The following is a 15,721-nucleotide window of genomic DNA, read 5'->3' on the forward strand; positions in this document are numbered from 1 at the left end:
AGGAATTTTTTGAGGCATTTGCATACATACGACCCAATTCCTATGTATTTACATTTCTAACATCTAAACTTTGCCTTTTACATTTACATCACCCAAATCATTCATATTACATCAAAATTATCACCATTTTTTTACTTTTAAAAAGTGAAATACACCTTTTCATGCATAGGTAAGGCGGTATATATTTAAAAATTCAAGTTTATGTGTTAGATATGTAAATACATAAGAATTGAGTGGTATGTAAGTTTTCCAGTTTTCTTAGCTCTGCCTTGTTGTGGAGCATGACTTTCACCTTTTGTGCTTTAATGTGTCAGCGTTTATGATAAATTCCATCTAATAGATAATATGTGTTTGGACATTAATGTGAAAATCACTTTTGCTGGATAATGCACCGGATTGGCAACATTACAAAGTTTTTTTGTAGCTGAAATGGCCATTTTTCAACCTATTATGCGGACAAATTGGCTTAATTCTATCACATTTTGATGTGAGGCTGCTTGGGGAGGCTGGCCAAACCAGCCTGGCCGGGGCCGGTCCCGCCTTCTGCTGATGCTGAACCAAACCCCCCTGCAGGCTGCTTGAGGCCGGCCAAACCGGCCTAGTTGGGGTCGGTCTAGCCTTCTATTAGAAGTCATTGCCTCCACTCCACCCCCTCCAATGCCCCCTTCTCTTCCTTTTCCCTCCAATTCTTTCTTTCCTTTCCCAATTAATCTTCTATTAGAAGTGATTGCCTCTTTCTATTTCTTTTCTTTCTAATTTCTTTCTTATTTTACATGCTTTGCCTATTTCTTGTTCTTCCCTTTTTTTTTTTTTCTTTCTTGTTTTACAAGCATTGTCAATTTCTAGTTCTTTCCTTTTTAATTTCTTTGTTATTTTACAGCATTGCCAAATATAAGTCCTAATCTCTATCATATATATGGGGTGTTTTGCTTAGGGAATTGAGTTTTTGGTGATTATTCTGAGTTCAGATTTATGTGTAGAATTTTTTCTTAGTTTTAGGGCTGTATCCGAGGAGGTAGTGGTGCTCCGGCTGTATCATGCTTCGAGGTGTTGTTATATCTTCTTCCCTTTTCCTGTCCCTCCGCCCTCCTTCTAAGCCGCTAGCCTCCCAGCATTTGCCCAACCACCCCTGTCGCCGTCCATACAACATCCCAACCTGTTGTCCGACCATTTTTACCGGTATCCGGTCATCCACGCTTGTTGTCCGGACTTTCTGCTTACTGCCCCTTCTTCCCACCCGCTGTCCACCCTTCCCACCCACTGTACTGCCTCGCCAAACTTGCTATCCAGCTCCCAGGACTTGCCCTCCAGCCTGGCTACCACTCCAGCAGGCCACCACCTCGTTGTTGTCCAGCAGGACTCCCTTTTTTGTTGTTGTCCTGCGCGTCGACCACCTTTCAACACCCCTCTCAGGCTCGTCCCAACTACCATCTAGTCCTACTGCAACTTCCTTTCTATCCTCGGGATCTGCTCCCCTCTAGTGGGGGTCATTTTTGTCGTTTATGTTGTTGTCCTTTCTCTTATTTTGTAGTCGTCATTGTTGCTTGTATTGTTTATGTTGAAGAGTCGCCTTATACTTTCTTTGAAGTTCAGTTATAATATTTGTTGTTTGGTCATGGTTTGGGTTAACTGCGGTATCATTTGGTATCAGAGCCAGCCTAATTTTAGTCCTATCCTAGCATCCGCCATAAACCAAAAATTTTCTTTTCTACCACCAAATATTCTTTCCACAACCCAATACCTAACCTCACCAAAGTTTTTCTTTCCTATTCCTTAATCCCTAGTCATGTCACCAAAGAGAAATATGTCTGAGCCTATCCGAGAAGAGATACGATGAGAGCTACATCGTCTTCTTCAGAGGCTTGCAGAGATTAAAGAGTTAACATAGGAGGAGGTTAACTTCGACAAGGATCTAGATAGGGAGAAAGAAATGACAATTTGAATCCCTTCCATGGGTAGATTTTCAACGATGAAGAAGACATGCCATGACGTTTCAAATTACAATATCATAGAAGACATAGAGAGGGATATCTGAATCCCTCCCAGAGGGAGAATCTCCGAGATGAGGTGTCATTTTGAGAACACAGAGACTTCGACATCAAAGTGAATCTGTCAGAGTTTGAGGGAGGTATGTATCAAGAGACTATTGATTGGTTGCAATCTGTTGAACGAATCTTCGAGTATAAAGATGTGTCAGAGGATAAGAGGGTCAAACTAGCTGCCATCAAATGGAGAAAAAATACCTCTTTGTCGTTGGAAAACTTATAGAGACAGAGGAAAAGGGAAGCATCGATAAGATTACAAAGTGAAAAAAGATGAAGAAAGTGATGCAGAGGAAATACCTCACACTCTATTACTGTGAGGATATGTTTCTAAGACTCCACCACCTGCAGCAGAGGGATCTGTCAGTAGAGAAGTTCATGGAGCAGTTTGATCAGCTGCAGATGAGGTGTGATCTGGTTGATCCAGAGGAGCATACCATAACCTATTAATTGAGTTTCTGGAGCCAGCCATTAGCAATATAGTATAGCTGCAGCCTTGTTCGTCACTTGGAGATGTTCAAACACTAGCACTGAAGGAGGAGAGGCAACAGAAGCAGAGCAGGCAACAACCATCCTTCAGGCAACATCCGTCAGGCAGACAGTCTGCTACAGTTACTACGACCGAGAAGGATATCCCGGGAGACACTAGTAAGCTCGGATAAGGAAATAATACTCCAGATCAAAGCTGGAAGAAACAGGAGAAGTAGCTCCTCCAACACTATATCGATCAGGAAGTGTTACAGATGTCACGGTTACGGTCACATAGCCTCCAGTTGTCCCACGAGCAGTTTAGTCGCACTCACAGATCAGGGTGCTGCGAAGAAGACTAGCGATGAGGAGAAAACTGAGGAACAATGTGACATATATCAGCTTTCCCTAGATGAAGGAGAGACGCTCATGATTCGATGAATCCTGTAGACAGAGGACATGACAGGTTCGTAGTGGCTTCGCCACAACATATTTTACACCCGCTGCACAGTAAACGGAAAGGTTTGTAGCCTTATCATCGACGTCAGAGCAGCAAGAACGTGACATCGACATAAATAGTAGATAAAATGTGACTCGTGACTCAGAGGCATTCCCAACCAATTTCACTAACGTGGCTGAAAAAGGAGATCAGGTTAGCATTGATCGGACATGCTTAGTAGAGTTTTCAATTGGGGGCCAGCTATAGGACCAGTTGTGGTGATGTGATCCTTATGGATGTCCATTACCTTCTGTTGAGACGCCTGTGGGGAGTTTGACCGGAGGATCAACAAGATGGATTCATAAACATATTCCTTCATCAAGGAGGGGAAGCACATCATTCTACTTCCCTCGCCAGAGCCGGTGATTAAAGGAGCCTTTCCTAGTAGAGTGGCATTAGTGGAACTTTTTTAGTGCTGACACCGAACGAGACGACTGAGACACCCGCTCCGGATACAGTACCAATACAACCAACGGTTTTTCAAGGTCTCACGGATGGCATAGCACCACCGCCTTGGGGCAAGGTTTAGATCCTCTCATTGCACACCCGCTTGAACCAACCATGGGTTATTTTGGGAAGATTCAAAAGGGCAAGACACGTAGTCCTAGGAAATTGGATCTAGATGGATGTACGCTCACAAGTGCAGCCAACAGTGGAATTCAGGTGCAACAGTGGAATTCAGAAGCTTCAACAAATGAGTTTGAAGCTCCTCCAACCTCGGGAGACTTACGCGGGGCTGCTTGTGGAGTTCGGCCAAACCGGTCTTATTGCGGTCAGTTGAGCCTTCTGCTAGACCAGCGGCCCTCCTGGGGAAGCTGGAATTTCCATATCTTTTTTTTCATTTCCCATTAATCTTCTATTATAAGTCATTGCTTAATTCTCTTTCATCCCTTCTTATTTCTTTAATATTATAAAAGCATTGCCTATATCTAGTTCTTCCCATTTTTATTTTTTTTCTTATTTTATAAGCATTGCCTATTTCTAGTCTTCCCTTTTTAATTTCTTTTTTATTTAACAACACTATCAATAAGTTCTAATCCCTACTATATATAGGGGGGGTGTTTTGCTTAGGGAATTAGTTTTTGGTGATTATTTTGAGTTTAGGGTTTAGGGTTTAGGTCTGTCTGGAGCGTTTCTCCTATTCTAGGGTTGTATCTGAGGAGGTTGCAGTACTCCGGCTGTATCCAGCCATCCCTCCCCCTGCTCAGCTGCCAGCTTTCCAGCACTGCCCACCTGCCCCTGCCGCCACCCATACAACATCCCAGCCTACTGTTGGATCATTTTCACCGCTGTTTTGTCATCCCCAATTGCTGTCCCGCCTTCCCACCTGCTGTCCCGTCTCCCCAAACCTGCTATCCAGCCCCACGGACCTTCCCTCCACCTGCCTACCACTCTAGCAGGTCACCTCCTTGCTGTGTCGAGCAAGACTCCCCTTTCCGCTACTTCCTGCATGTCGACTATCTTCCACCACCCCTCCCGGGCTCGTCCCAGCTATTGGCCAGTCCTATAGTAGCTTCCTTTTTACCCTCCTGATCTGCTGCCCTCCTCTAGAGGAGGAGGGGTTTATGTCTTTTATGCTGTTGTATTTTCTCTAATTTTGCAGTCATCATTATTGCTTGCTCTTGTGTTGTTTCTATTGAAGAGTTGTCTTCTACTTTCTTTGAATTTTAACAATGGTATTTATCGTTTGGTCGTGGCTTGGGTTAACTCCAGTATGATATATGCTTCTCAGGTTCAAAAATATGTTGAAGGACTCTGTTGGATCATGAGATATTATTATGAAGGTGTCTGCTCCTGGCAGTGGTTAGTGTTGATGTCTGAACGCTCAATTAATGTTGTCGTTCCTTTTTTAAGTAAATCTTTCTAAACTAAGATGTGCATATCTGATAAATTTTCCCAATTAAATTGGTACTTCTTGACAGTTAACTTTTATATCCAAAACAAATTTTGTAACTTCCTAAATATGGAATTCAAGTTTTAAACAATTCTGAAAATTTCAGGTTTTACCCATACCATTATGCTCCCTTTGCTTCTGATCTGAAGGGCCTTACTGATTTGGAGATCACGTTTTTCCGAGGTCAACCATTTAAACCATTTGATCAATTAATGGGAACACTACCAGCTTCCAGGTTGGTTGTAAACCAAGTTTGCGGTGTACTTTTGCATATATTAATGAAAATTTGATGTTAATTTATCTGATACGCATTTTATTTATATTTTTGTATTTTTTTGTTCCAGCTCTGAAGCTCTGCCTAAACACTATGGTGTTCTAATGACTGATCCAACTTCATCTTTAAGCTCTTTCTATCCTGAAGGTAAAACGAAACAGGCATTTGTCTAAAGCATATTTGGACTTTTTTTTTTGTTTGTTTTTATTTATAAAAGCATATTTGTTTAGTGTACTTATTTTACATTTTTTTTTATTTTAGTTTTTTAAGCAAATCAACTTGATACGGGAGCAAAAATAGTAATATTATTGTTGAATTTCAAAGATTGCAACAAGACTCGTCAAAACAGGAAATAAACGACAACAAAACAACAACACAAACATAATGACACAACACAGACTCCAATAAGGGTTGCAGAATGATAAAATGTCTCTTCGGGGTCGAGCTATAGCCAGAGCACCACCCGAACTCTTGGAGACGGTCACCACCTAAAACGAGTTACAGCCAGAGCATCTTCTAGCCGTCAGATATAGCCCACAGAGGGGAAGAATGCTTCAAAGACAGTACTCAGAAATCTGCACTCATCAAAATCTCCTTTCCTAAAAAAAAATAACCTCTATATATAAGAGGGATTAGGACTTATATTAGACAATGCTTTCAATTAAGAAATAAAATAAAAATGAAGCAATATAATAGACAAAGATTTATAATAGGGGATTTCATGAAAAAGTAAAGAAATAGAAAAGACAAGCATAAAATAGATAGGAAATAAAATAGGAGAATCATAAAAAGGAAAGGAAGAGAGAGGGAAACAAAAAATAAAAGGGGAGCAACTACAGTGATGCAGCCCGGAAAAAGGCTCCCACGTCAATCTTCCAGGGTTGGGGAAGCTTCGACCTCATTCGTCAAAACTTTTAAGGTAGAAAAATTTTGGAGGTGGTTTGGGTAGGGCAGAATCTAGGGAACCCTTGGATATGAGTAGGGTTGGGCTGACTCGGATACTAAATGACACCAAATGAAGCAAAAACCACAACATAAATATTATTATTATTTTTGAATTTCAAAGATTACAACAGGACTTGTCAAAATAAAAAATAAACGATAACAAAACAACAACACAAACATAAAGACATAACACATACTCTAATAAGGGTTGCAAAAAGATAAAATGTCTCTTTGGGATTGAGCTACAGCCGAGACGGTCATCACCTCAGACGAGTTACATTCGGAGCAGCACCTTGCTGTCGAATATAGCCCTAGAGGAAAAGAATGCTTCAAAGGTATCACTTAGAAATCTGCACTCATCCAAATCTTCTTTTCTAAGCAAAAAAAAACCCCTATATATATGAGGGATTAAGACTTGTATTAGGCAATGCTTTCAATTAGCAAATAAAATAAAAATGAAGTAATATAATAGGCAAGGATTTATAAAGGCAAGGATTTATAATAGGATTTATAATAGGGGATTTCATGGAAAATGAAAGAAATAGAAAAGGAAGACATAAAATAGGAGAATCATAGAAAAGGAAAGGAAGAGAGAGGAAAATGAAAAAGAAAGGGGAGGAAATTTGGGCCACGGTACTGTAGCATCTACAGTATCTCATACATTGTGCTGTAGCTGGTACCACGCCGCGACCCGGAAAAAGCTCCCATTAAGTGATTTTATAAACAAAGACTACTAACGCTAGTTGTCGTCAACTATTGTTGTCCGGTCAAATTTAATATTTAATAAACATAAAAAATGAAAAAAATATATTTAACATGCTAAACATATTTTATTTCAAATCAAAATATAAATAACACTATATATGTGTGTGTATAGATATATATATATATATATATATACATGCATACATATACATATATATTTAAAAGAAAGGAATGATCCCAAACAGCCACCTGGTGCTCTATTTCATCCGCATACTCTACTGATTATTGATCCGTATTCTAAACTAAAGCTCTTTTTATTTCTGCGCTCAGATTTTGAGATTGATATGAATGGTAAAAAGTTCGCGTGGCAGGTATTTTATATTTGTCAGACTGGATTGCACAATGTTATTTGGAATTTTATTATATAAAGCTGTGCTTTACATTTGGCATTTCGATTTTATGTTAGGGGGTTGCAAAATTGCCTTTTATTGATGAAAGACGCTTGTTAGCTGAGACGAGGAAGCTCGAAGAGTCATTGACGGTGGGAACATCTGTTAGTTGAATTTTATTTTGGAAGATTTACATAAATACCACCCAACTCCTATGTACTTTGCATATCTAACACCTAAAACCTTGACAATGCATAAAAAGGTGTACTTCATTTTTTAAAAGTTAAAATTGTGGCATTTTTTATGGGATATGAAAGATGTAAAATTGTAAAAAAGTAAAGTTTTGGTATTAGATATATAAATACATTAGAATTGGGTTGTATGTAAGTAAATGCCCCTTGTTTTGTAATTGGATACCTGCATATTTGTTTGAACATGTTTGTCTTTATTAGTGAAGTATACCTCATTTATGTTTTTTGTCAGGAGGAGGAAAGATTTAGAAATAATATAATGTTTGACATAATTTATGTCAATAGTAATCATCCTTTGGCCGTGCAATTTGCTTCACTATATCAAATGAGATCTCAATTTGGATTGCATGCATCATATCAAATTATAATAGATGCAGCTCTGAGGTCTGTAAGCTTATACTTAGGTCACTGCTTGAATGATTTTTTTTATTTCGATTACTTATAATTTTTTCTTAAAATATTGTAGTGGTGGAATGAATGGCTTTCTTTGTTTGACCGAGAGAAACATTTGCACCTCATCAGTTCACTTTATCAATAATAATTTGGTTTTGTAAGTTTGCGATCAATTTATTACCACTACTCCTGCAACTTTTTTCATTATTTTGTGGATCTTCATTTACTTTCCTTTCATGCAGAATTGCTCTTGCAGGAATGCTACTTATTTTAATCCTTTGCCCCATCCTCACATCCCTGAACCTCCGAAGTATGTCTTTTTTCCTGCAAAGGTAAATCTGTCTTTTTTCCTGCAAGGTACCAGTTAACTCATTTTTATTTTCAAATTTGATTTTGATGCCGACCTCATCCCTCTGCTATGAACATATCAGTTTTTCCAGGTTGTTTTTTGGGAAATTTACATACCTAGCACACAATTCTTATGCATTTGCTTATATCACACCTAAAATTTTCACTTTTAAAAAGTAATAATAATATTATTTTTGATGCAATATTAAAAATTCTGAGTGCTAATATGAAAGTCTAATTGTGAGATATGTGAATTATTATTATTTTGTGATCTTAAAGATTTTGAGTACTAATATAAAAATTTTGGTATGAGATATGTAAATACGTGAGAAATGTATACTGTATATTTAATTGCACCTTTATTTTATTTCAACTTAAGATTGCGCACTGTCAACTTTTTGGTGGTCAAGAGCTCTATAGATGCAAATTTTGGATCTAAGCGGGCCGCTTTCTGCGATTAAAAAGTAATCTAATTAGTTTGTATTGCAGATTTTAAAACCGTATGACATCAAGCCATTCCCTATACTTTGGCATGAAGACAATGGTTCCTCGCGGCAGAAAGCAAGAGAGAGGTATTTTTCTGTTTTATTCCTTTCTAGCTGCTAATGTCTATTTTTTTTCACTTTAATCGAAGAAAATTCGGTCATTAGTGTAAGAATGTTTTAAATCAAAATTTGATCGTGTTGTGTATAGGAATTGAGTTGGTCATTGTTAAGCCGTTGCCTTAGACTAAAGGCAATTTTGCCTTTTGTGTGCCTAAGGATAATGTAATTTTTCATTATCTATTATTCTTTTAGTATAAATAGACTCTAATAGGCTTGGATTTAGGTATGCATAAGATTCTTTGTTGTGACTCTTAAGTTTAGGGTTTGGGAGAGACTTCCTTTCTCTCGACTTGTTGGAATTGGGAGAGATCGCCAACCTCTCGAATAGTAGGTGCTTATCCTTGTGTTTGTGTTGTTCTAGATTGTTAAAGAAAAATATTTGCTCGCCTTAATTTATGTGATAAATCGTGTCGATTTCTACGTCAAATTGTATCAAATTGGTATCAGAGCATTTTGATTTCTGTAGAATGACGAGATTGACGTGCACTCGGTAAGATGATTCTTATGCAGTCGCCGTAATCTCTCGCTATGACCATCAACCGTGCAAAGCAGACGTGATTCCAACCAGCAGGGAAGCCGACAAACTTGGGCGCGCTTTTGGACTGAACCATGTTATAGAGCTCACTTGTAAGCGAAGAATGGATCACTACATGTCTCTTTAAAGAGTGACTCGAGCTAGGAAGACAGTCGTACATAAGTGCCCTGCCCTCAATTTCGAAGACCACAACATACAAAGACGTAAAACTCCTAAATTTATTCTACTTCCACTCCATAACTCCCATCTTTCTCTTTTTTTTGCATTGCCCTCACAAGTAGTTGAGATTAAAGCTATTTGAGAAGATGGGACTGCAGCTACATGATCAGCCATCGTGTGATCGAATCTCGCTAGACATTTATGATTGGAGCTATTTGAGAAGCGACGACCTAGATTGAAGTGATCTAGGATCACTGACTTATGGAACGGTCACTTCATTTTACTTGTCTAGAAGCAAACTACAAGATTTTAGTTATAAAAATTTTGCCTTGGGGGATCGAAAATCTTCTTCGGAGTAATGATGGCTAGGAAAAATGATTTGGAGGAAAATTTAGCAGAAGAGATTAGTCAAATCAGATATGGTATGGATTAAACTTCTCCACCATAGAAGGAATGTTTTCCTCCATGGAAAACTGATTTGAGTGCCGATTCATGAGCTTGGAGGAGATGCTGAGGAAACTTATTGAGATGCAATTCAAGATTTTGTTGGTGATTCAATTTGAAAACTCTAACCAATGTGTGACCAGAGAAGCCTTGGCTAAATTGAATGAGAAAGTGATTGAACAAGAGAAACACAAGGAGGAAAGCATCCCAGTTAAAGAACCTCCTCCCAAGGCTCTGAATGGGGGTCTAATTGAGGGTGGGTTAGAGATTGATGGAGGCGGTTGAGCTGAAACACTGAGAAGAGGTTGTGCAAGGGGTATGGAGGAGCGCGAAGAAGAAAGGATAGGAGCAAGGATGTGATATGAATATGATCACAAGGGGAAGTTTTACCCTCGATACATGGGGGAAAGAACAAAGGAAGAGGAAGTTGGCATGGACTTGCTAGGATTAGGAAATTGAATATGCCAATCTTCAAGGGTGAAGATGCATATGGGTTGGTGTATCGGGTGGAGTGATATTTCACGGTGAATAGGCTAAATGGGGAGGAGAAACTCATGGCGTCAGGTTTAAGTTTAGAGGGGTAATTCCTAGTCTGGTTTCAATGAAGGGAGGCTAAATACCTAGTCTATTTGTGTGAGGAATTTAAGGATTGTTTGTTGGAACTTTTATGAGTAATTTGGGAAGGAGTCCTACACGAGCAATTCTATGTCTTGGCCCGGGAGGGGACTGTCATGGAATATAGGGAGAGATTCGAACTATTGTAGGGATGCTGAGGGAGATTTCTTAAGCATAATTGGATGGAAACTTCATGAAGGGCCTAATTCCCAACTTACTGGTGAAATTCAAATTTTTGAGACAGTAGGGAATGAGGTAGATGATAGAGCTTTCATATGTTCCTCGATGACCATGATACCGAGGATCTAGTTGGTGTCACGTCAGAAGGAGATGCTGGAGGAGAGGAATAAGGGGCCTGTCCCGAGGGAAATTTTAAGCGCCTCACAAAGGAAGAGGTGTTGGATAAGAGAGCGAATTGATTATGTTTTCGATGTGATGAGAAATATGCCCTAGCCATCAGTGCAAGGATCACACGCTCCAAGTTTTTTTAGTTTGTGGGGGAGGAGGCATATAGTGAGGAGGCAAAGGAAGATGTTGTGAGGGGGAGGAGGAAGACCTTCATCTTTTCTAACCTTGAGGACTGTGTGTTTTTTTTAGAGTATTATTACGCCAGCCAAGCCTAAGGGCAATGTTCTCTTTCATTAGTCTAGGAGCAAATTGGTCTTTTATTATTATTAGAGTTTGGTATAAATAGCCCCTAATAGGATTAGGGTTGGGTATGCACGAGATTTTTAAATCGTAGGAGTGATGGCGGTAAATAGGGAAAATTAGAGAAAGAGAAGAAGCACCTCATATCAGAAATATAGGAATGTTTTTTCGATAATGGAGTGTTTCCCGTACATGGAGAGGCAATTCGACTTGAATTTGCAATCTTGGAAGAAATGATTAAAGATCATGGTGGTTCATACAAACTGCCTCCGCACGCCACGCGATTGAGCGGCGACGTTGGGAACAGATGTGAGCAGCAACAACCAAAAACATTCGCGCGACATCAGGTCGGCGTCATTACTTTAGGCAAATCAGGAGATGTCATATCGAGCGAAGAATCAGGAGCGGACTTGAGCGACGACACTTGGATGAGATAGCACCACATTCAAATGTCTCGAACAAAGAGAATCAATTAAGATTGAAGTTGGCAGACATGGAAGAGACACAATACGAAGCTGATAGATATTCTGGTGATCGATGAGCTATTTCGGGTTGCGACATTCTCTAAGATTGATTCGAACTCAGGGCACCATTAGATTTGTGTATGACTGATAAATGGCTATAAGATAGCATTTCAAATTCATGAGGTTCATTATGAATTTTTGATTAAATGCAAAGAATTGGTTGATGATGAAGAACCATGGGAACCATACAACTTAATCCAACAATTGTTTTCCTCACCTTGAGGACAAGGTGTCTTTTGAGAGGGGAGTATTGTTATGACGGTACATAGCCTAAGTAAATTTGGTCTTTTGTGTGCCTAAGGGCAATTTACTCTTTCGGTATAATTAGACTCTAATGGGTTTCGGGTTAAGTATGCATGAGATTGTTTGTTGTGAATCTTAGATTTAAGGTTTGAGAGAGACCTATTACATCTCCAATTGTAGGAATTGGAAGAAATCACCTTCCTCTCAAATTGTAGGTGTTTATCCTTATATTTATATTGTTTTGGATTATTAAAGAAAAATACTTGTTTTGCCCTAATTTTTATGGAAAATTGTGCCGATTTATACATCAAGTTGTATCAGTCATATTGAGAATTGATTTTGATTGTATTGGCTTTTTTTATATATTTAACACAACAATTAGAGAGCATACAGACTTGGCAGTTTTTACATAGAAAATCTAAGGTAGCACATTGTACCACCCAATTGAACACCTTCCGTTTGTATGAAAGAATTAGAGGCCTTTTTTGATCCTCATATAATAGGGGAAGGTGCCAATACATTGTGAAAGAATGTTTTGTTAGAGTTGTGAATGATTGTGCTACGGGTTTTACGGGGTATGATGGTGGTTTAGGGCAATTTGTGGGCAATTACTCTTTCAGTATAATTAGACCCTAATGGGTTCCGGGTTAAGTATGCATGAGTTTGTTTGTTATGAATCTTAGATTTAACGTTTGAGAGAGACCTATTACATCTCCAATTGTAGAAATTGGAAGAAATCACCTTCCTCTGAAATTGTAGGTGCTTATCCTTGTATTTATATTGTTTTGGATTATTAAATAAAAATATTTGTTTTGCCATAATTTTTATAGAAAATTATGCCGATTTATTCATCAAATTGTATCAGTCATATTGAGAATTGATTTCGATTGTATTGGCTTTTTTTTATATATTTAACACAACAATTAGAGAGCATGCGGACTTGGTAGTTTTTACATAGAAAATTTAAGGTAACACATTGTACACCCAATTGAACACCTTCCGATCGTATGAAAGAATTAGAAGTCTTTGTTGTTCCTCATATTATAAGGGAAGGTGCCAATACATTGTGAAAGAATGTGTTGTTAGAGTTGTGAATGATTGTGCTACGGGTTTTACGGGGTATGATGGTGGTTTAGGGCAATTTGTGGGCAATTACTCTTTCAGTATAATTAGACCCTAATGGGTTCCGGGTTAAGTATGCATGAGTTTGTTTGTTATGAATCTTAGATTTAACGTTTGAGAGAGACCTATTACATCTCCAATTGTAGAAATTGGAAGAAATCACCTTCCTCTGAAATTGTAGGTGCTTATCCTTGTATTTATATTGTTTTGGATTATTAAATAAAAATATTTGTTTTGCCATAATTTTTATAGAAAATTATGCCGATTTATTCATCAAATTGTATCAGTCATATTGAGAATTGATTTCGATTGTATTGGCTTTTTTTTATATATTTAACACAACAATTAGAGAGCATGCGGACTTGGTAGTTTTTACATAGAAAATTTAAGGTAACACATTGTACACCCAATTGAACACCTTCCGATCGTATGAAAGAATTAGAAGTCTTTGTTGTTCCTCATATTATAAGGGAAGGTGCCAATACATTGTGAAAGAATGTGTTGTCAGAGTTGTGAATGATTGTGCTACGGGTTTTACGGGGTATGATGGTGGTTTAGTTCTTAATGATGATGGTTATGATATGGATTCTATGACGACTGCATCAATAGGGGTGTCAATTTTTTGTTCACCAGGATCAAGTTTGAATTTTGCTATCAAATGATCCTACATAAATATGGTCAACCTGAATTCAACTTGTTGATCAAAAAAGCTAAAAATCCCAACCTAGTTCCGAGTCAGCCAAATCAAAAGCTAATCAGCATAACATGAAAAATATTTAAGCTGTGATGCATTAGACCCGACTCGAAGTGAATATGAATATTCACTTTGGACTCAAATAAGAAATAACAAAATTTACAGTTTCATGCTAGTCTTAAGAAATAAAATAGTTTTATTTTTAGGTTGACATGAACCTGGTTCGACATGATTTTTCTTAGATTTACTAAGCTAGATTTGACTTCTGCCCAAATCTTATTTTGGTTGATCAGAATGCTATTTTTTGTGAATTTCAAGTTGAATTTTCTTGTTTTGGCCTAATATTGACATTCCTAATCACAGGTCCTGTTAGAGACAACTGTGACAATTTTTTGGGGCCACACATGCTGTAGAAATCCTATTGAGGGTAATTGTGATGCAAGTATTACAGGCGGCGTCTATGACAGCTCTTGTGGTTGATGGGCGATAATTGTGACAAGCCTCACAGGGGATGACTACCATGTAGTTATGAGATGATTACAACACAATTTTATAGGTTATCTTTGGGTATAAATCTTATTGGGGATGGTCCCAATGCAAGTTTTATTTGTGATGGTTTCGGCAGTAGTTTTATGAAGAATGGTTATGGAGCAAGTTTTATGAGGGGATTTATTATAGTGCTTGTCTTATGGTTGAAAGTTATGAAGCCAATCTTGCACTGAATGATTATAGCATAGGTCCTATAGGGATCAAGGTTCTAAGATCTGGACCAGACATTGAACTGGTGAAGGGAGAGGTTTAAGGTTCAAATGTTGAATCGGGATTGAACCAGAGGTTTAATCGGATAAGATAATAAATTATAAATTTATTTAAATATGATACAAATGATGTAGCTTAAAAACAATGATTATAAAATATAAAATAAATATCTCAATATTTAAACAACTAACAACACTATAATTTTGGCATGTTATTTCAAGTTTCATAACATTTTATTTTTAAAGAATTTAGATATCAAATATAAGGCTCACTCCACAAAAACTTTTTTTAAAAATTTCTGTAATGAAGAAAAATTAAAACGTCATAAGAACCTAAAATCTTCTGCAACTTTCTTGCATGTCTGCACCTCAACCATATTACAACTTAGTTTCCTCAACGTTCCTATTGGCTCCAATTTGCCATGCTTCGCCCCATCCTTGTATCTGCCACGCAGCGCTGAGGAACTCTTTGCCCATTGTGTAATATCATCTTCTTCCTCAATTTCATTTTTTACCCTCCTTCGACTTTGTTTCCAATGCGCTTTCTTCTCCTTTGGAAACTCCCCATACAGAGCCCTCATACGGATTGCTTTCATCCCATTGGTTTCTCCTTCACACCTTTCCTGTTTTTTCTTCTCGCGGTGAGACTACTCTCTTAAATGACCTCGAAAAGCTTTACTAGATGGAGAATGAATATTCAAAAGAATAGGAGCAATCCATTTCAAGACGACAACAAACAGTGCGGCCATTGCATCAATGACGAAAGCGAAAATGGGAGCTGCACGTGGCGGTTTATGCAATCAAATCTAATTCATAGGTTTCCGGTCGAACTGCGGTTTCCAAGATCGTGAATGGTTCGACGCAAAATTTTTTTGCATATCCGGACCGGTTGATCGATGGGTTTTTCGGTTGTACCTAACAGAATAGGTGATCCAGTTTGATTTTCAAAACCATGCTAGGAATGACTTTGGTCTAGGCCATGTGGGCTATAGCGGTCGCAAAAATCCTATGGGTGAGAATTATGGCGAAGGTCTCATGTGTGATGACTTTAATGCAAGTCCTAAGGGGAATGCCTTTATATCGGACTTTTGAGTGTTAAGACATAGGTAATTGTTGGCAAAGTCATCACTAATGATTGTACCGAGTTATTTAGTGTTTTTATGAAG

General features: G+C 38.2%; 1 protein-coding gene across 2 annotated transcripts in view; it reads left to right on the forward strand.

Annotated features, from left to right (window-relative positions):
- LOC110030703 (5'-3' exoribonuclease 4) overlaps nt 1-15,721 on the forward strand; it is a 69,366-nt gene that overhangs the window by 40,503 nt on the left and 13,142 nt on the right. The window contains exons 13-21 of one of the 2 annotated variants that reach the window (XM_020733567.1): nt 4,742-4,812; nt 5,010-5,138; nt 5,248-5,324; nt 7,158-7,198; nt 7,294-7,368; nt 7,700-7,851; nt 7,934-8,017; nt 8,117-8,192; nt 8,698-8,780. In XM_020733567.1, coding sequence (XP_020589226.1) covers nt 4,742-4,812; nt 5,010-5,138; nt 5,248-5,324; nt 7,158-7,198; nt 7,294-7,368; nt 7,700-7,851; nt 7,934-8,017; nt 8,117-8,192; nt 8,698-8,780 — 788 coding nt within the window. Of the gene's footprint in view, nt 1-4,741; nt 4,813-5,009; nt 5,139-5,247; nt 5,325-7,157; nt 7,199-7,293; nt 7,369-7,699; nt 7,852-7,933; nt 8,018-8,102; nt 8,193-8,697; nt 8,782-15,721 lie in introns of those variants that run through there. The other variant, XM_020733568.1, reaches the window with a different exon arrangement.

Source organism: Phalaenopsis equestris, unplaced genomic scaffold (genome assembly GCF_001263595.1).
Source record: "Phalaenopsis equestris unplaced genomic scaffold, ASM126359v1 Scaffold000754, whole genome shotgun sequence".
Taxonomy (NCBI): domain Eukaryota; kingdom Viridiplantae; phylum Streptophyta; class Magnoliopsida; order Asparagales; family Orchidaceae; genus Phalaenopsis; species Phalaenopsis equestris.